The sequence below is a fragment of the Squalius cephalus genome, assembly GCF_949319135.1.
Source record: "Squalius cephalus genome assembly, chromosome: 3".
Lineage (NCBI taxonomy): Eukaryota > Metazoa > Chordata > Actinopteri > Cypriniformes > Leuciscidae > Squalius > Squalius cephalus.
In genome coordinates, this window is record NC_137124.1 from 6,931,367 (window position 1) to 6,953,552 (window position 22,186).

The window sequence follows — 22,186 nt, forward strand, 5'->3', positions numbered from 1 at the left end:
GGCTGTGATGCATGGGGCGCCAGGTAAAATCTTGCCTATAGGGCAGCAAATTGGTCAGGGCCGGCCCTGATGGGAATAGATCTAAATACTTAAAAAAACTTCTCACGATCCTTTAATCCCGATAGCTGTAATAGTAAAAATGTATAATAGCTGTAATTGTCACGGGGTGACTAATAGCGGAACCTTATTGGTGGAAGTTGTGTACGGGGAGCGCTTCCGGTGAGACACTGGGCCGGTTCCGGGGAAAACGCGGAAGCAGGGAGAAACAATGAGAGAGAGCTGACGAGCGTGATTGCGGTCAGCTGTGCAGCAGAGAAAGATCCCGAAGGGCGATTGGACCACAAGGAACATAAAAGAGGTTGATGTTGAGAGGAACGGGGGGTGTTTCTGGGGCACGCAGCAGGTGAGAGAGAGAGAGAGAGGCCGAGGCCGAGGCCCGAGGCCGAAGCGAAAGCAGCGGAGGGATGCCGCGGGGAAGAGAGAGAGAGAGAGAGAGAGAGAGAGAGAGAGAGAGAGAGAGAGAGAGAGAGAGAGAGAGAGAGAGAGAGAGAGAGAGAGAGAAGACTTCGGCTGGATTGCGGGTGTAAGCCTTGATTGCACCGTGAGTCTGTTGAATTGCAGTTTTATTGTGGAGGTGAGCACGAGTGAAGCCTTGCAGTGTGTTGTTGAATATACGAGTGTGGGAATTGTGTTTCTGCTGTTCACTCGCAGTCACAGCTGTTCATTCCTCTCCCCGCCTGAGCCCTGTAGAAGGAGAATGCTGAAACTGCTGAGTTACGTTCCCGCCCCGCCTGTGACATAATTGTAAAAGTTTTTGAGAGAGTTCCACATGTAATGCTAGCTATTTAATATGCAAGCATGTCAGCCAATCACAGCAGTGGCCGTTTACACTGAAGTCTCACAGCAGACACGCCCCTTCAAACAGAGCGTTCAAATCAGAGGCTGAAATCAGGCTAGGAAATATGCCGTTTATTTCTAAATTATAACAACTTTTGATCTAAAAAACATACTAACATTATAAGGGCACCCCAGGAAACATTCTAAAATAATAAAATAATCCATGCAATGGGACCTTTAAAACAGAAGGAGATTCATGAGAAATTGCGCTGCAGATAAATCAACATGATCAAAAACTTGCGCTGTCATATTTTTCCTTAAAATAACTGGTCAATAATGCAAATAAAGAGAGAAATTTGATTAAACTATTTCAGATGGCCCATCGGGCAGGCCAGTTATGCATTTTGGTAGCCCGACTGGAAAACACAATAGCCCCGGGACGTCGGGCTAATATCTATTGTACATGAGTTACATTGCTAATGCGTTACTACTTGGCATTTCATATCGGTCCCATACAATGGTTGTCAACACAATTTGAGAGTCAATCCCACATTCTGTTAGCCTGGTTAAAACCAGACCCTTCTCAGTTGAAACTGAGTGTAGGGTCTGGAGTAGCTATGTAGACAAATCATTTCCAAAGGGGCGTCACCAACCGTCGTAGCTCAGCTTGATTGACAGGTGATCTGACCAATCATACTTCGCCATCCGCCATTTTGTCCGACAAAGCAGTCAGGAGAGTAGATTAACAGGATTTGAACTTGAAAAACGTCTCGGGTTACGTATGTAACCCTCGTTCCCTGAGTAGGGAACGAGACGCTGCATCGATACTCGATACTTTGGGGAATGCCTTCGGCATGAAGCGTCTGAAGTCAACTATGGAACTATTCCAATCTTGATTGGTGCAACGTCACCCGTGACGTCGCATGTGACGGTGATCCGGAAGCTACAAAAGGGTCACAGGAACCAGGAAATGTTAGCTTCTAATTGGTCAAAGCAAGTCGTTCTCAGGGGCGCGAAAAGTGTGGCCGAGGGATGCAGCGTCTCGTTCCCTACTCAGGGAACGAGGGTTACATACGTAACCCGAGACGTTCCCTTTCGTAAAGGGAACTCCCGCTGCATCGATACTCGATACTTTGGGGAACGAATACCCACGCCGCCACACTGAGAGAAAAAACGCCCTGGTATAAAGCATCTGGTACACTCACGGACGATAGAATGAGTAGAGGGCAGATCCAAACTAGCTTGTCATAAGATTTGGTGCAAGAAGGGGAGGTCTGGAGCCGGAGGCTCGACTGACCTCATGGCTGGGAGCCCCAGACAGTAGAAAATATTAGATGAGAGGTGAAGGCAGAAGCGCACCTTGTACTTCAAATATGAGTGGTTTTAGATAACCAACTGTACTCTTAATAAAGGGAATAGCTCCTAACCCTTGATGCATAACTAGATGGACTGACTCCTCTCAGCCTGAGTCCTAATGTAGGAACCTCAAAGGCTACGACCTTGACCATCCGACACATGCGATGGAGGATGGAATACCTGAAGAATCTTAACATTGCCTACAAGTACCTCAGTACCGGGCAAAAATAACGTTGAGTGGCTCCCACGCTAGCAAGTAAGAGGGGGCAGCACCACCACTCTTCCAGGGAGTAAGACGAGCAGGAAGCAGACTCAATAGATTCTCCTATATATACTTATATATCTCAAATATATATTTGTATACCTCACCCACAGGACATGATGGGTGCCAGGGATAACCCATCAGCCTGATGCCAATAGGCTGGATGACAGGATTCATCCTCCAATCTACAGGAACATGGAGTTTCAGTGGGAACGTCCTTTCGAGAACACCCTTAGAGGCTTGCGGAGGGCACTGAGGCCGCCACAGAGGCCCTAAGCATGAACAGGAGATCCCGTTAGAGAGCGGGATGGAACACCAGTACTGAAGCCAGTGGGCAGTAATAAACTGGGTTCAATGCCCTCCCTAAATTAATTGTTTAGTTCCTAGTAGAGTGGGGTTCTAGTATGGATGTCCTGACCACCTCGGTGGAAAGGGCAACCTAATTATGGGTGGGACCCCCTCAGGGGCCAGACCCATAGTCTCCATAACTCTGGTCGGGGATGAAATAATATACCATCAGCCTGAGACAGAAGATCTCTCCTAACAGGAATTTTCCATGGAGGACTCTCCAAGAGACTAATAAGGTCCGAAAACCAAATTTGGGCCGGCCAGTACGGAGCTACAAGGAGTAGTCTCACTCCGTACCTCCTGACCCTTTCTAGAACCCCAGGGAGCAGAGCGATCGGGGGAAAAGCATACAGATGTGACCTCAGCCACATCTGTACCGTGGCATCCAAGCCCAAAGGAGCTGGATGTGAGAGAGAGTACCAGAGCGGGCAATGAGAGTTCTCATGAGAAGCGAACAGGTCAACCTCTGCCCGGCCAAACTCTCTCCATATAAGCTCAACCACTTCAGGGTGGAGCCACCATTCCCCGGGCCTCGGCCCCTGCCTCGACAGGATGTCTGCTCCCATATTTTCAACCCCAGGAATATAAATAGATCTGACAGAGAGAAATTTGTCCTGGGACCAAAGAAGAATTTGATGCGCCAGTCTACAAAGAGGGTGAGATCTCAAACCTCCTTGGCGGTTGATATAAGAGACCACCGACATATTGTCTGTCCTAACAAGAACATGATGGCCTCTGAGGTCTACAAGGAAGTGCCTCAGGGCAAAAAAATACAGCCAACATCTCCAAGCGATTAATATACAATGTGAGATGATGGTCTTTCCAAGTACCTCGGGTGTAACGGCCCTCCATAACCGCACCCCAGCCCGTGAGGGACGCATCCGTGGTCAGAGTTTTTCTCTCACATGGTGCTCCCAAAACCGGGCCCTGAGACAGGAACCATGGTTTCTTCCATACGACAAGAGAACGAAGGCATCTGCGCGTAACTCTGATCGTACGAAAAGGGTTTCCCAGAGGAGAAAATCCCTTGTTCCTGAGCCACCACTGCAAGGCCCTCATATGGAGCAGACCAAAGGGTACTACCGTGGAAGCTGCAGCCATAAGACCCAAAACTCTTTGAAAGTGTTTGACAGTGATAGCCTGGCCTAACCCAATACTCTTCATTGTGTTTAAGATAGTATTTATACAAGCAGGAGACAATTGTGCCCGCATTGTGACTAAGTCCCACTCTACTCCCAGGGACGTAGTCCTCTGAAGAGGAGTTAAGGAACTTTTCTTAACATTGAGTCTCAACCCCACGCACCTCAGATGGCACAAAACAACATCTCGATGTTGAATTGCTAGTTCTTCTTGACTGAGCCAAAATGAGCCAGTCATCTATAAGATACGGACCCCCTGAAGTCTCAATGGAGCAAGGGCCGTGTCCATACATTTAGTGAAGGTGCGAGGGGATAAGGCTAGGCCGACTGGAAGAGTCCAGAACTGATGCGCTTTTCCCCCCAAAAGCGGATCTCGGAAACTTCCTGTGATGGGGTTAGAAGGGAAAGAGGAGTTAAGGAGCTTGTGGATCTATCAAGACAGACCAGTCCTCGGAGCTGGTCTGACTGACAGTCGGTAACTTGAATCTGAACCCCCTCGGAGGTTGATCCAGTACCCTGAGATCCAAAATAAGGCCTAACTCCCCCCCTCATAGGAACTATGAAGTGCCAGCTGTAGAACCCGGGCTCCCGTAACCAAGGAAGAGCCCACTTTGAGGTTTCCTGTGTTAAGAGGGACTAGACTTCCTGTTCCAAAAACCGACCCTGCTCGGGGCTGGCCGACATGTGAACCACCCTTAGTAGATAATATTTGTATATTAGCTCCACCATAAGCAGGACCCCCTAGGCTATATTTTGAAGACCCCTCGGGGTGTCTAAATATGCCATTATGGGGACCAGTCCCTCGAGACTGGCCTCGGCTATAAATTTCCAAATGGCTTTGGTGACCTGAAGCAGCTAACTGGCAGGAACTAACCGAAATATGCTCTCTACAGACCTCCTGAGAGGCGGCGAACTCGACAGTGCCGCAACGTCTTCGGGCAGATACTGCGATTTGTGTTCGCTGGAAGCCGATGTGTCCCGAAGCGCCATCGGCGGCGGGAAGCAAACATCGATTTCCTAAGGGCTGCATAAGGGGGCGAGACTCCTGTACTCGCTCTCCTGGGGGAACGCCCATAAGGGTCTGCGTGTTACGACAAGACCTCTTAGTTGAAGCCTTCTTAGCCCGAGAGACAATCCTCAGACCTGTCTTCGGTATGGAGAGCTTCGTGCGAGAATGTTTCTTCTGGCCCCAAGCCTTATACGGGGGGGCACGAGAGGAAACCTTCTCAAAATATGAAGAGCTGGCGGCTGTCCCATGAGGCTGCCCCCTGGCAGCAACCCCATGAGACCTGGACTGACAACTGGGGATAGCTGATTGTCGCTCTGCCTCCTGAAGCCTCTCGACAACGGTTCTTGCCGCATCGCCAAAGAGGCCAGAAGGTGAAAGGGGAGCATCGAGAAGGAAAGCCCTGTCTTTCTTCCCGATCCACAAGCGAATAAGCCATAAATGTCTCTCTGAGACGACTAGTGCTGCCATAGAACGGCCAATAGCACGGGCTGTCTCTTTAATAATACGGAGAGATAAGTCAGATACTCTACGATATTCAGTAATATAGAGTGAGACCTCCCAGTTATCATCCACCTGCTTGAGGAGGTCAGCCAGGTATGCCTGTAATAACCCCATCGTGTGTGGGCATGCACCAGCTCGACCACCGCCATATATGCTTTCCCTAACAAATTCGATGTGCGAGATTTGGAGGGAAGTGTCTGAGCTATCAGGGGTGACGCAATGTCGGGGAGAAAATATTTCGCAAAATATTCCTCAACCCGAGCCATCACCTAATAACCATTTTCATTAGATTCCCTAATGGATGAGTAAATATATACATGGGGGAAAATAATTGAGATGAAAATGGATTTTTCCACGATCTTGATACCTCAGTATGGAGATCAGTGAAAAAGGGAAGGCTCTGACACGAAGATTGTGACTGGGTCTGCAGGAAGCGCTCATTCATTTTATTTTTCTTAGTCGCTTCCTGCTTATTATATGGCCATTTAACATTTAATTTAACCACTGCCCTGATTACAACCTCCAGCAACTCCTCACTAACGGGAATATGGGGTGGCGAATCCCCCTATCCACGTGATTCAGTGTTAATAGATAATATCTAACTCCTCGGAGCCAGATAAATCAAACGCTGTGTCTTTAACACGGTCGGAAGAAGCCGCAGCGCGGGCTTCCGAACCGTGCGCGAGACCAGTGGAGCTGGTTAATAAACACTGAGAAAGGGTCGCAACCGTCTCAGTATCATATGCCAGCCCCACGTGCGAATCACATGCATACAAGCGGCGCGCTGCCTCAACAGACGCGGGACCTGATGCACTGGAAACGCGAGCCTGATCTAATTGATCGAACAAGCTCAAACGGGAGCGGAGCTTTTTCATTGAAAACAGTTTGCACAGACAGCGCCCTCGAGCACCGCCCGTGCATGCTCCACTCCCAGACAAACTACACAAAGCGTGTGTGTGTCATCCTCGCTTAAATAACGTGGGCAAGGGGACGCACACTGCCTGAATAGCTTCTCTTTTTTCGCCATAAATAATACTCTTTTCACGGGACAAACAACACCAAATAGAACAGACAAGATGACATAGAGCGCTTGCTGAAGACCAGAAGCTAACATTTCCTGGTTCCTGTGACCCTTTTGTAGCTTCCGGATCACCGTCACATGCGACGTCACGGGTGACGTTGCACCAATCAAGATTGGAATAGTTCCATAGTTGACTTCAGACGCTTCATGCCGAAGGCATTCCCCAAAGTATCGAGTATCGATGCAGCGGGAGTTCCCTTTACGAAAGGGAACGGAGTGTACTGACGCCTTTCCGTGGTTAAAACAACATTCCTTCTTATGTTTGTTCATGTTTATTTGAGGCTATAAATTAACTAGAAGGAAGAGATGATCGGTTCACAAGAACAGCTTTAACTGATGCTCTACAGCGATCTGTCACGGCACATTAAAGAGCAACAAAACGGTATTTATTGTTTGAATTTCTTTTAAAAAATGACCAAATTTGAAAGCTGAGACTTTGTTTAATATGTTTAATATCAAACGAAACCGAAAAGTAGCCTGCTCTGTCCTGTGCCAGCGTGTTGTCAGTCTCCTCTCTGCTCCGCAATGTATTTTTCACTGCGTGAGAACTCCTTCAGCGTCGCTGCGCTGTCGTCATCATGTAAATCCCTCCCCAAACGCTTCTGATTGGTGCCGCGATTTCAGCGGCACAGAAATGAGTTTGAATGGGCTCTTCTCCAGACTATCCTGGAGAGAGAATTAAAATTCGCCGGAAGTAGTCTGGGTTTTCCCAGGCTAACATTCTGTCACTCCTGAACTTCGCAGCCTGCACCCGACTGTCTGTCCTCACCACAGTAAACACTTAAGTTACTCAATGAATGACATATAGCCGTGAGTGCAAAACTCATCTCAGCCCGTGCAATCTCAGAAGGGGCCGCTACATCAATGAGCGGTCCAAACTGCAATGAGTCTCCTATTTACACTCCTGTTGTGAAGCAAATACTTCTGCAATAATTAGCAAATTCAGTGTCTAATTAACCACAACGTCTGCTAGCGTTTGTATTGCTGTTGATATTTGCTAACATTGCAATCTGATTTGTTATTCATGTTGCTGCTGTACAAATATTAGGATTTACTGTAGCTCTGTTAGATATGTGAATAAACAAAAGCCTATCTTACTTTCACGAGTTCACACTTACAAATAAGTCAGATAGAATAAATGCGTATTTGGCGTGCTGTCCGAGGAGAGGGCTCCGGGTTCGGGCCAAATACCGAGCCCGGAGCCCTCTCCTCGGACAGCACGCCAAATACGCATTTATTCTATCTGACTTATTTGTAAGTGTGAACTCGTGAAAGTAAGATAGGCTTTTGTTTATTCACATATCTAACAGAGCTACAGTAAATCCTAATATACTCCCCCCGTATTCCTGGCTGTGAAAGAACAAGCCAAGAGTGAGGAGTCGGGGTGGTGGAGGGATGCTGAAAACTGTCAAGGAAGTTAGGTGAGTTGACAGAGTGAATATATATGCTTCCTCTCATGCTGATAGGGTAGACATGGTAATTGTTTGATGAGTTGATTGATTGATTGATTGCTTGATTATTTGAACGTGCTCCTCCCGAACTTTGTTAATAAAACATCATTTAAAGAGTTCAGCAAGCTTGTCTCTGTCTCCTTACATTGGCTGTGTGCTGCTGCATAAATGTAAAATGCATATTCTCTAGCTGCTAATGCTAGTAATTCACTCTAAGCATTAAATCAGGACTCTTGACATGACACAAGATTTAAACCTTGTGAATGGTTAGTTAAAGGTGGGGTATGTGATTCTCTTTTTTGGCCATTTTTTCAAAACCACTTGAAATCCTATTCCTAACCCACTTACAGCCACTGAGTTAGAAGCACTGAAATGCAAATTAAGCAATTTAATCATCTGTGGGACAGGCAGGACTCGAAAAACTCCAGCCAATCATTTCCAAGACCACCTAGAATCATTGGACAGTAAGTTCGTCAATCAAACGGTTGTACCATACCCCCTCCCCCCATCCATGTCCATGTTCTTCGAATGGGTGGAGTCAAAGGAAAGAAGGTAGGACCATTTGAGTTGTGTATTTTCAAAATCTGCCAGCCGTTTTGCAAATCACATACCCCACCTTAAGGAACTGCTGAAGCAGATTACACAAACCACATAGTGATATAGCATAAAAACCTATGCACTTATCTTATAGACCCCTTTTGCGCCGACGTCACAGTTACGTCACGGCGCTAGCTGGAGGCAAAACAAACGGAAAACTGGAGGCGGCCAATACAAACCAGCACAGATTCGGCTACATAAATAAGGAGCTTAAATTATTATTTTTATTATTAAATGTCATCTTGTTGTGTTGTTGGGTGCAAGAATCGATGAAAAATGAGTATGCTGTATCTGGAATTTTTATTTCTAGAAAATATTCATATCATTAAAATTGCACCGTAGTGTCACTCTTTACATTGTCGTCTTCTTGGCGCTGGCTAGGCAGAACTGCGATCCGCTACGATCCGTGCACACAAGTCTTTACATGACCATTCAGCACATAGTTATAGGCATCTAAATATATATATATGCCCTCAGTTTCTCTTTACCCTCGGTTTCTCTATCGGGTAGGTGTAGAAGTCAGGCCACTCAACCGGAGGTTAACGTTTATCCTGTCAGATCGTCCATTGACTGAGCGTGTACGGTCATCTGGTTCCGTCCGTTAAAATTAACTTTTGCAAATAACAATCGCAGTCCTGGACAGTGAGTGACCTTGCACATTAAGACAAAATCGGATTTTCTCCAGTCATTGTTAAAAAACCAACTAACAAAACTTGCAAACTAGCGTTAGTGAAGCGGCCAGAGGGATCTTTCTGCCTCCAGCTAAGCCCCGCCCACACAAATACGTCACCATGTTTACCAACTGTAAAAGGGTCTATATGTTGAATTTCTGAAAGCGGGACTGCTAAGGCAAATACTATCCAAGTATATGAAGGTTGAGCAGTGATCTCATTGGCTACTGATACAGCAGGAACCAATCAGCTGTGCCCTATAGATAACAATGTGATTATGAACAGGTGAGTAAAGGACCTATTAGCCTGCGCCATCTAGAGTTTCATGCCAGAACTTTGTATATGTCTGGAGGATATAGATAATGTACTCTGAAAATACAATATTATTATTGTTCATATTATTATTCTCAATAGTTTATTCAGTAAAAAAAAAAAAAAAAAAAAAAAAAAACTGATTAAAGTTTTAAAGATTCATTTTGAAGCTGAGTCCTCTTGACGTCACATTTATCGGCCGCATACGTCATAAAGGACGTCTTATTTCAGGACAGTCACCATTATAAAACTGAGCGTTATTGCTAGTGAAGTGTAAACTGTTGTAGTTTCCTCATGGGAATGTAATGGTCAGTTTACTGGGATGAAGAGCCTCATGACGTTTGCGGCAGATAAATGTGACCTCCGGAGGATTCAGCCTTCCAAATGAGACACAACCGGTGACTCCAGGATTTGATGATCTGTTGAGATTGAGAATGTGTGTGTGTTGTTCACCATGAGCTCTGAGCAGGGACGGATTATGACTTGTAAAGGCCCTGGGGCCAGTTATCTCCAAAGGCCCCCCCAGCCCCCCCTCAGTTCGATAATAAAATCGTTTTTCGATAAATATAATGCACAATGTTGTTGGTGAAGACAGGGCTGCCAAATCTCACGCATCGTGTTGACACTGCTCTCCGTTTTTTCACGCAATGAAAAATCCCGAAGCAAAGAGGCCACTGACACCAAGACAAGGCAGGTTACTTTTGATCAGACGCGGCGTCAGTCGATTTTGCCGGGGAAACCGGACAATAGCCTGCTATGTAAACCCCCGAAATCATAAGTTGTTATTTCATTGAGCTCAGGGCCGGATTAACAATTTCCTGTGCCCTGGGCAACAAGACTCAATGCCCCGGCGTAGTTAGGGGGGTTCGGGGGCATGGTCCCCCGAGAAAATTTGGATTTCTCTGATCTACATATGTGCAATTTAGGACTTTTGAAGGCCAAAACATTATAAGAAATAGGCTAGCTTTAAAACCTTGTCATTAGATTATTTTTCAATATCTGCTCTCTCCTCATCTTCATATTTCTTTTTCTCCCAGTCTTCTTATCCTGGCCTATTTCTTCCCCTCCTAAAGCTGAACTTAGTCTTTTCATTTTCGTCTGTGTCAGTGACGAAAGTAAACACAGGCTCAACTGATATTTATACGTTTTATGAATCATTTTCTTAGACAAGTTAATTCACTCAAGGCTACCAGGAAAGCTGTAGCCTAAGTCAGTATTGCCATTAGGAACCTTCTGCAAGCTTTGGAATTTGAAAACGACTGTTTTTAAATGTTAAAAGTAGGCTAATTTTAAATAATACACATTAGACTACGTTTACCGCAGTTGGTGGAATTGGCAGACGTTCCCTTAAGCATTGTGCGCTGTGGAAACTCGTCAAAGCATTCTCAGGTATAATTATGCAGCATTAAAGGTGCCATGTGTAAAAATTAAGGTAAAAATATCCCAAAAATGAGCTACACGCATCAAAAGAATGAGAAGAAATAAGGGCGATGATGTCTTTAAAAAAATGTCAAGTTATAGTGCTGCAGAGATATCAACCTTAATTAGCATTAGCATTACTAGCCACGGCCCGACAGGTGTCGTAATACCAGTTTCGGCCATGGGAGGCGGTATACGGGCAACATAACCACCAGCCAAACATGCAATACACGAATAACTCGCACGGCATGTGGGCGTACTTGAACCTGATGTCAATCGTGTGGAAAGTACAGCCCACTACTACATTTCAGTTCAGGGAAGAGAGCGGAAGGATGGCTGAAGCCCTTGGCAAGAGACCCCTACCACCACCCGCTGCAGGGAAAAAAACGCACTCTGAAGCACAAATAAAATCAGATAAGAAAAGGAGCCGAACCCGAGTAAACATCGGCACTGCTTTCCATCGCTGGAGACAACTGATGGACATGAAAGAAATTAGGTTCGACTCCGAACTTGCAACATTTCTTTTGGATTGGCAAGTAAGATGCTGTTAGTAGCTTTCGCTAGAAGTTTGTTTTATATGTTTGTGTAGTTTTTTCGGGAAGTTATAACATAGAAATGTATCGAAGGCTGTTCGATAAACGTGCTAATGTTAGCGATGGCTAACCGTAGCTGCGTTTGATAATTAGATCTAACTTACCAGCCCGGTCTCACCCCAAAACGTCACATACAGACGCGTCTTGACCAAACGGCAATATACGACGAAAAGGGTACCCCTAAAACGTCCATATGAGACGAAGACATAAGCGCACCAGCAGCGCCTCTTAGCGGTACCCTAACGCATACCTAAACCTACCCATAACCCGAATAGTCACATACGGACGTTTTAGGGGTACCCTTTTCGTTGTATATTGCCGTTTGGTCAAGACGCGTCAGTATGTGACGTTTGGGGGTGAGACTGTGTTGAACTTACCCACAGATCCGATCCGATTTTCACCTGTTATCTACCAGAGCCCGTCTCTACCAAGCTGATGCTAAAATGTAACATTACCTAACCTAAGAAGCTTGAAATGTCTTCGATGATAATGAACCCCAAATGGATGCACGCAGGGTCCAAAACTAACACCCGCCAAGCGCCATATGCAGGTAGATTTTCTGTTTGGCGAGTAAATCTCAAAAGGCTATCCGCCACACTGGCGGGTGAACGTTCATACCAAAATATGACATTTTAAGCGCGCACGCGCTCTTCTGCCTCTAAGAACTAGCAGAGAGAGCGAGAGCGAGCCCCGGCCGCGCGCGCGCACTCACTCACTATATTCAGAGCGGTCAAGTTTCCCCGTACTTTTTGACAAGCGTCCTTGACAGGGCGGCCAGAGCTTCTTTGCAGCTCAAGTCGGCGGCGGTGTATACAGTTTTAGTAACGCTCTATCTGTTGACGGCGCTGAGGAAAAAGCTCCCGACACTGGAAGAAGCTGTCGCCGCCCATTTGTGTCCTCCTGCGCACCCATCAAAGCCGTGCAGAACGTCCTCAGCACTCACGGATCGCGCATACTCCGCCGCTGGCCAGGCTGCTTCTGCTTTACACACCCTGGACGCACGAAACGTAACGGAAAACATTGCAAGGTGTAATGAGACCGAATGTTTTTTGGTGACTAATGATAACTTAGCTAGAAGTGGTATTGCTAATGAAAATCAAACTTGATATATGCTGCTAAATTAGCTTCAGGCGGGCAGCATACGTAACACTCTAAATAGATGTTGTCCCTATTTTCACTTGTATATGTGCACTTTGTGCAGCTAAGAAGGTAGGGGCGGAGCATAGAGACTATGCCGTTTCTCGTTTGTTACTCTAGAGTTGACCAATTCACTTTCTGGAGGTATACTGCCCCCATCTGGTATGGAATGTGGAGTATGACTTGATTTTTTTTGCCAGACATGACACATGGCACCTTTAATGCACAAATGATTTTGAATGAATATTTTCATCATGTCGATATGGTCACATAATGTTAAAACTAATCTTGCTATTGATATCTTTGTTAGACTACCAATCTGACTCATTTAACTTACAATAGAGAGAACAGGACTGGCACGAATCTCTTGCTGGAAACTTTGATTAACAGCTGATATCATCATCATAACCTTAAATGCTAAATTCAATGTGCTCTACCTAGTATTGTTCTAACTTAGTTATGTTATGTAAGGACATAAGATCAGCAGATCTTATACAGATTCTTAAATTTGTAACTCTACAGGGCCTTCATATTCACATAGGGCACAACAGTAAGTTCCAGGGAGCCCTCATAGTCCAAGTGCCTTGTTTAAGAGGCCTTGTGTAGGCTATGGTACACATATATTACAGAATTAATAAACATTTGTTTTCATTGTTAATGGGTTTTCTGAACCAAACTGGATTGCGTGGCCTTAAACCCCAGGGCCCCCCCGGGCTTCTGGTAGGCAAGGGCCCCTGGGGACTGGCCCCTTAGGCCCGGTCAGTAATCCATCCCTGGCTCTGAGTGACTGAACTCACTCACAGCGGCCTTTCTGGAGCCCATAACCACGAGTGAGAAAGCTTTAGAGTTCAGGGTTTATGGGACAGTAAGTTAATCCTGCTTTCTGGAACAGTCTCTGTCACTTTACTGTTACTGGTTATAGATGTTAGATATTAGCAGAAATGACTAAGCAATCACAATTCTGTATGCAGATAAATAAAAGAAAAGAAAAAGAGATCAGAAGGCAAGTGAATGTTTGTATTTTAAATGCTGAAGTTAATCGAGATTTTCAGATTTGAGTCTTACATTTCTCCTTAAACACTTCTCAAAATATATCACACACATGAGGCTGAAATAATCAGCAAAAGAGTATTTGTGTTGGAGCTTAAATGCACATAATGCAGACAAAACATCTGTTTACTATGCAACACATTAACTAAATAAAATGATATTCATATCCAGACTTCATGTTTTCCATTCTGAGCAAAACCGCAGTCTCTTGATTGTATGTGTGTTTGTAGAAGAGGGGGACACCACTATTATCCATTCATCAAATATACAGGACAAGCCTACATACTGTAGTGATCATGTCCCAATCATGCGAACGGACAGCCAATCAAACCACAGCATTGGTCGAGTGACTGTGCGCAGAACTTTTTCGTTTCGTTTTCGCTCTATAATAGAGATGGTTCGTGTGTTGTTTTTCCCTAATTCCTGCCAGAGTTGTGTGCGTCAATGACAACACACACACACACACACACACACACACACACACACACACACACACACACACACACACACAAGTGCATATACTAATGACCACCCATACCAATGTAACCAGTGAACTTGATGGACATTAAAGTCTAAAATGTGGATCCTATCTCTGTGTTCTTACCGACACACCATAGCGATGACCAAACCTAAAGAACCAGTCCATCTTCATTACAGTGATCACAGTAGAGAGAGAGTTTAAGAGGACAATGATGTTGAACTCACCCTTCACTGAGAGATAAAGAGAGCTTGATGTTGATGAGTTTGGTCTTCCATCTCTCTGTCCTTTACACCAGTACTGACCCCGATCAGATGTAATTACTCCTCTGATAGTGAGAGTGTCTCTGTTTACAGTGTAACGATAATCAGACGTCTGTAATATTACACTGTCTGTATACCACTCATATCTCCAGTTACTGTGAGCAGAGTTTATCACACACTTCAGATTGACTGTTTCTCCAGTGAATACAGGACTGTCTGGTGTCACAGTCACTGTAGATGAGGGTAAACCTGAGAAGAAAGACAGAAACACAAAATGACTCAAACATCTCTTTCAGTAAAAAAGTAAAATAATTACATTTTGTAAATGTTTTGAGGATGTTGAAGATCTCAATGATGAAGTTTTATTGCAGCAACAGTGACAAAGTGCATTAAAGCCCCTGCGTTCATCAGAGTCAGAATAAACCCTGAATAATCTCTGCTCAAACATTATATACTGTATTACATTCTTCTTCCAGCTCTACATGTAAATTAAGTTTTGTCTTAAAAGTAAATTGAGGATAACAATGAAAGTGAAAGCCTTCCGTTCCCACATCTTTGATATTGTTTGAGTCGGGAACTCCATGTATCCTTCATGTATCTTCTGAACACAGGATTATTCTCGACGTCACACTGCCGTTTCACACTAGAAGTGATCGAGTTTCACTCCGGTGGTGTTTACATATTACTGAGATCAGGAGGAATCGTCTCTATGATAATTAAGCTCTTTTAGGGAAGAAACATATTCTAATACATATCTTGAAGTGGAAGCTGAGTTGGGCAGACTAACATTTCTCACACTATATAGTTTATAGATGATTTTATCTCATATTTCCTAATATTAGTTGTGTTTTGCTGTTGTACTGTCATTAGTTTTGTCATGTCAGTTGTTTTGAGGCTCTGGCTCCGTCACGATCTCAGACAAACACCTCTGACTCGCCATAGAAAGCAGAATGAAGCTCCTGAAGGAGAGATGAAGATCTCCAACTACAAGCTCATATGAGGAGATACTGAGTCTGAATCAACTTCATCAGACTATCTGATGACTTCATGAACTCATTTAACATCATTATCTGTGAGTCACGTCATTCTCTCTGACTTCAGTACAAAACTCATCTTTATTGAACTCAATCACTTAAATGTCCTTTTCTGTTCTCATTATACTCATAAATATCTCCTGTAGTGACAGTAGCTGCATTTACATGGAAGCTAATTGTATTGACTGGACCGATCCAAAACACCCCTAACAGAACGAAAATATATTTCCCATATGAATGATCAATATATTAAATGGTTTAACCTTATTTTTGAAAATATACAGAATAATATATTGTGTTAATGCATTACAATGTAAGGAATTGCCGCTTTTCATATATTGAAAATATGTGACAATATATTTACTAAGTAAGGGATAATGTATAGAGAGGCGGTTGTTATAGCGAATAACAAGCCCGACAGGCTGAACGAGACCCCGACGCGAAGCGGAGGGGTCTTGACAGCCTGAAGGGCTTGTTATTCGCTATAACGACCGCCTCTCTATACATTATCCCGCTTATTACATGGCTACCTACAAAATAAATAAATAATTTGACACGAATTATTGATTTAAAAAGGAGTTTATTGATTTAAAAACGATTGTATTGCTTCCGCCAAAGAAAATAGTCCGTTCCGCGTCCATAGCAACGCGCTGTTTTTCATGGCAACGGTCTGTTATACTCCGCAGCGGTCTGTTATAAAGAAATAACAGACCGCATTCTACATTGGAATTCAGCCAAGCCATGTAATAATATATCATAATGTATGCAATTTTATATTTAGAAATACACTTCATAATATATAAATGTATATGTGATCAGATATGCATGTGTAATATATTGCAGATATATTTACTCATGCAAAACAAACACATATACATAATATTTTAAAAATTATTTACATTATAAATGTTTATTTTTTTCAAGCTAGTTACTTTTAAAAGCACAAGCACACCTACATGTACTAAAGTATTTAACCACGAGACTATCACTGTTCTTCTTTAAAATATAGTAATTATAATCTTAATGGTGTTTAATCAATCATCAACAGAATCACAGGCTCTACTCTTCAGCATAAATGACCCCAGAAACTCACACATACCAGAAGAACTTTTATATTCCAAAATAATAGAACATTAAACACTAACAGATCTCCCCCTATATTAATATTGAGCTAAACACATTAAATGGCACTTAATTTTAACATTTTCCTCTCCTTTCAGAAATCCGTCAGAAGCAAAGCATGCTGGGAACTAGAAATCTGTTGTAACTCATTCTGTGAATGTGTGTGTGTGTGTGTGTGTGTGTGTGTGTGTGTGTGTGTGTGTGTGAGTGTGTGTGTGTGTGTGAACATGTACGTGCAATTATGTACACAATAAAGGATACAACTTTGTGAATATTACACGTAATGCTGTTTTTGTCTTAATTTATAAAAAAATTATATTCAGTAATATATAGCCATACATGGACAATGCATATAATGCAGTATATTGAAAAATATAAGCACTAGTTTCCCATATATGGAAATGTATTATGTAATATATCGCATTTTATTTTGCAGTCTATTACAATATATGTTTGTACCATAAGGCAGTGATTCTCAACTCCAGTCCTCGGGACCCACTGCTCTGCACATTTTGTATGTCTCCCTTATTTAACACACCTGAACCAGATCATCAGCTCGTTAGGAGAGACTCCATGAACTGGACTGGAGTTGAGAACCACTGCCATAAGGGACACCATCGTTCCACTTAATCTTTACAACTCCTCGCCCAAAACGACTCTGTGATGTCTGGTTGCCCCACTGTGAATTATCACCCTTTTGCTCCACTCACACACTTCAAAGACACTATTGTTCTCAATGAGAGAACAGTAAAGGCCACGAAAATAAATAAATAAATAACAGACATGCAATCCCATAGAAATGGAATTCTCTCCACTAATTCATTGACAAATCTGCTTAATGAATTAACATGCATTTCCCCAGTACATTTTGTGTAGTATTACTGTTTGTATGTTGTCTTTTTATATTGTATAATGTTATGCATGCCTGATGATAGAACTAGTAACTAATGTAACCCCATCTAGGGGATATCTCCTATCAAAATATTCTTCATTCAATGACTCACACTTCAGTGGACAAGTGTTTTTTTCTAAATATCCAGTTCTCCTGTTGTTCAGTTTACTATTTGACTCAAGGTAAGGCTATCTTAGATTCTCTGCTTATTTTCACATAAATCTTTATTTTATTTATACGCGTTCCTGCTTTAAATAACAGCCGCGTCTGAAAAGAATTGCAGTTTGAATTTTATTACACTTAAGCACAACGCTGTCCAACAGCTAGTTTCGATTCTTCCCATTTTCGGATTATTTGCTTTTGCTGTGCTAATTGCTGGGCCGAGACAGCTGTCCTCACTCAGCGATGAAAGCATTATGTCTATGTAGTTCAGCTCTCGTGTTCAGCCTCCTCGTGTGAAGACCGATTCGGGTAAAGACCATCGACTCTACCTGTGCGACTCCACTGAGCAAGGACACCAGGAAGGCACTTAAGTATCTTCTTCTCCATTTCCTTTCACACTTTTATCTTATTTCTCCTTACTCAACATGTGCTTTCAATACATTCCTGTTGTCTCTCAACAACGCTCTTTCATCACGTGCAGAAGGCAGCGCAATACTGCTAATCTGCGCACCATTCTCTCATCCTCACACACACCTCTCTCTCTTTCTGTGGGTCTATGGAATTGTCAGTCAGCAGTCAATAAAGCTGACTTTATTCCAGCCTTTGTATCTCATTCTGCTCTTAGTATCTTGGGCTTGACTGAGACCTGGATTCGTCCAGAAGACTCAGCAACCCGCCGCTGCTCTCTCTAGCAATTTCTCCTTCTCTTACTCCCCTCGTCAGTCTGGGAGGGGTGGGGGTACAGGGCTTCTCATTTCTAACAATTGGAAATACTCAACGCTCTCTTATCTATGCAATAACAACTAGTTTGTATATCATGCTATTACACTTACAACTCCCAATAAGATCCATATTGTAGTCATTTATCGGCTTTGTAGAGGAGCTGGATGTGCTGCTGTCCTCTTTCTCTGAGGATGGCACCTCACTTGTAGTCTTTGGTGATTTCAACATTCATCTCGAGAAGCCGTATGCAACGGACTTCAACTCTCTCCTAGCCTCTTTTGATCTCAAATGGCTCATCACCTCAGGTACTCACAAATCAGGCAACCAACTGGACCTGGTTTACACACGCAACTGCATCACAGACAACACTTTGGTGAGGCCTCTCCATGTTTCAGATCATTTCCTCATTACTTTCAGACTACAACTCTCTACCCGTGCACCACCAACCCCCCTACCAGTCACTTTCAGACGAAACCTGCGCTCACTTTCTCCCTCCCATCTTTCCTCTGCTGTGTCATCTTCTCTTCCCTCACCCTCACAATTCTCATCTCTGGATGTGAATACCGCAACGGATACCTTATGCTCCATTCTAACTTCTTCTCTAGACAATATCTGCCCTCTCTCCTCCAGGCCTGCACGTGCTACTCCCTCTAACCCCTGGTTATCTGCGGTTCTTTGTGAACACCGGACCGAACACCGAATGGCACAAATCAAAAGACACATCCGACCTGAGTATGTATCAATCTCTCCTCTCTTCCTTTTCTGTGGATGTTTATGCTGCAAAATCTTCCTACTTCCACAACAAGATCAACAGCTCCTCTAACACACGATCACTCTTCAAGACATTTAACTCTCTCCTCTGTCCACCTCCACCACCACCCGCCTCCTCTTTAACTGCTGATGATTGTGCTAACTTCTTCACCAACAAAACAACAACTATCAGCAGTCAGTTCCCAGCTCCACACACACAGGAACTAAAACCAACCTCCCCCACAGCCAATACCCTTCTCTCATTCTTCTCTCCACTAACCGATGAAGAAGTATCTAAACTTCTCCTCTCCAGTCATCCTACCACCTGCCCTCTAGACCCGATCCCCTCACACCTTCTACAAGCCATCTCTCCCACACTTCTTCCAGCACTCACACACATCAACTCATTCCTCCATATTGGCATTTTCCCTACTGCATTCAAGCAGGCTCGGGTAACTCCTCTGCTTAAAAAATAACATTAAACACATCATTTGTAGAGAATTACAGACCTATCTCTCTCCTACCATTCATTGCGAAAACACTTGAACGAGCTGTTTTCAACCAAGTAACATCCTTCTTGTCTCTGAACAACAAGCTGCATGTCAACCAATCCGGCTTCAAGAAATGGCATTCAACCAAGACTGGATTACTGTCGGTCACAGAAGCCCTACGGATCGCAAAAGCTGCTTCCAAATCTTCAGTCCTCATTCTCCTGGATCTGTCTGCTGCCTTCGACACTGTGAATCATCAGATCCTTGTGTCCACCCTCTCATCTCTGGGCATCACAGGAACTTCACTCCACTGGTTTGAGTCCTATCTCACAGGTAGGTCCTTCAGGGTCGCATGGAGAGGCGAGGTATCCAGAGCACATCAACTGACCACAGGGGTTCCTCAGGGTTCAGTTCTTGGACCCCTCCTATTCTCCGTCTACACCACATCACTGGGACACATCATACAGGCACACGGTTTCTCCTACCACTGCTATGCTGATGACACACAGCTCTTCCTCTCATTTCAACCAGATCATCCCACAGTAGCTGCACGGGTCTCAAGCTGTCTAGCGGACATCTCGACATGGATGAAGGAACATCACCTGCAGCTCAACCTGGCAAAGACTGAGCTTCTCGTCCTCCCTGCCAACCCATCTCTACAGCACGACTTCACTATCCAGCTAGATTCATCACCCCATCAAGGTCAGTCAGAAAGCTTGGAGTGATATTGGATGACCAGCTGACCTTCACAGACCACATTTCAAAGACAGCTCGATCATGCAGGTTTGCACTGCACAACATCAGGAAGATCAGGCTAACTGAGCATTCCTAACTGAGCATGCAACACAACTTCTCATCCAGGCCCTGGTCATTTCTAGGCTTGATTACTGCAATGCTCTTCTGGCTGGACTTCCATCATGTGCAACTAAACCTCTACAAATGATTCAGAATGCTGCAGCTCGTCTTGTCTTCAACGAGCCATAAAAGGGCCCACGTCACTCCTCTGTTCATCTCTCTGCACTGGCTACCTCTCGCTGCACGCATCAAGTTCAAGGCATTGGCGCTTGCTTACAGATCTATCACAGGCTCAGCTCCCTCCTACTTCCACTCACTCCTACGAGTCTACATTCCTACCAGAAGCCTACGATCGGTCAACAAGCGACGTCTCGTGGTTCCATCACAGAGAGCCAGAAAATCACTTTCCAGAACATTCTCATTCACAGTTCCATGCTGGTGGAATGATCTCCCCACCCTCTTCCATGAGCACTTAACCTCATAAAAAAAAAGAATAAAATTCTTTCCTTTTCCTTTAACAGGCTTATGCTACTCTGAACAATGCCTGAACTTCGTATTTTGAGCATTTTTATTTTGCCACTTCACGATGACTCGCTTAATTTAGTCCTAATTTGAAATATATGCCATTGCATCAGCACAGTTACTGACACTTAACTAAAGTAACATCAGCTTATCATCATAGTGTGTGTTGGTCTTCTCCTGACTGAAGCACAGGCTCTAGTCTTCAGCACAACAGTGACCCACAAAACTCACACACAGAAACACTTTAAATCCCAACAGAACTTTAAACACTAACAGATCTCTCAAGATCTCAGCGTCTTCACTTATTACAATCCAGACTGTATTCTTTCATACTAAAGTTCTTATTGAGAATTAACAGAGGTTTAGGTGTTGATGCTTTATTGAAAATAATAAAGTTTGATGTCTCCATGATGGTGATCAGAGTTTGCTTTTTTTGGGCTCTTGACCCTTGACTTTTTAACATTAGTGTTTCTTATACACATTTTCTATGGCCAAAAAAAAAAACAAGAAAAAACAAGAAACTGATCAGATGATATTGGTCAATTTTTAGTGAGGGTATAATCATCATGTAAGCGGCCTGATTCACTGATATCACTCAAATCTATGAGTATGTTAACTGTTAATTTCACATGATTTACAGAAGTCTTGTAATACTGTGGCATCAGTATTATAGTAGTGAAGTAGACAATCAAACAAAGCTTTTTTGTGACTTTAGTAGCTTGTTTTGTGACGTTCAGAGTTGATCTGAATATTTTGTTGATTGCCACCATTGTTGAAATTCATCCACTGATTCTTGATGTCTGTGTGAAGATCCCGTCAAAACATTTTCTGCATAATGACTTCATAAAATCTTTCCGAGTATCACAGCAAAGCAGGGACTTCTGCAGTAGTATTGGCATGAGAAATAACAACTAATATTAAACAATTTAATCAGGAATTAGATTCTGGTATCAGTGAATCAGGCCACTACATGATGACTTTACCATCACTAAAGTGTGACCAACTTTATCTGATCAGAGTCTCTAAGTTTCTAAACCTCTGTTGATTCTCAATAAGAATCTTATGAAAGAAATAGTCAAACTGGATTGTAATAAGTGAAGATGCAGAGACTGGGAGATCTGTTAGTGTTTAATGTTCTGTTGCTTCTGTTGCTGAATCATTTCAATTAATTCAGGAAATACCTGTAAAATA

At 43.6% G+C, this 22,186-nt stretch overlaps 2 protein-coding genes across 2 annotated transcripts in view; one reads left to right on the forward strand and one right to left on the reverse strand.

Moving 5' to 3' along the window:
- LOC307156321 (immunoglobulin superfamily member 1-like) overlaps positions 1-22,186 on the forward strand; it is a gene marked incomplete at its 5' end in the record, with an annotated part of 516,462 nt that overhangs the window by 155,758 nt on the left and 338,518 nt on the right. The gene's annotated exons all lie outside the window — the stretch shown is intronic.
- The window catches only part of LOC307155385 (basement membrane-specific heparan sulfate proteoglycan core protein-like), a 225,705-nt gene that overhangs the window by 48,485 nt on the left and 155,034 nt on the right, over positions 1-22,186 (reverse strand). Inside the window, exon 12 of the mRNA XM_079865981.1 lies at positions 14,469-14,753. Coding sequence (XP_079722107.1) covers positions 14,469-14,753 — 285 coding nt within the window. The remainder of the gene's footprint in view (positions 1-14,468; positions 14,754-22,186) is intronic.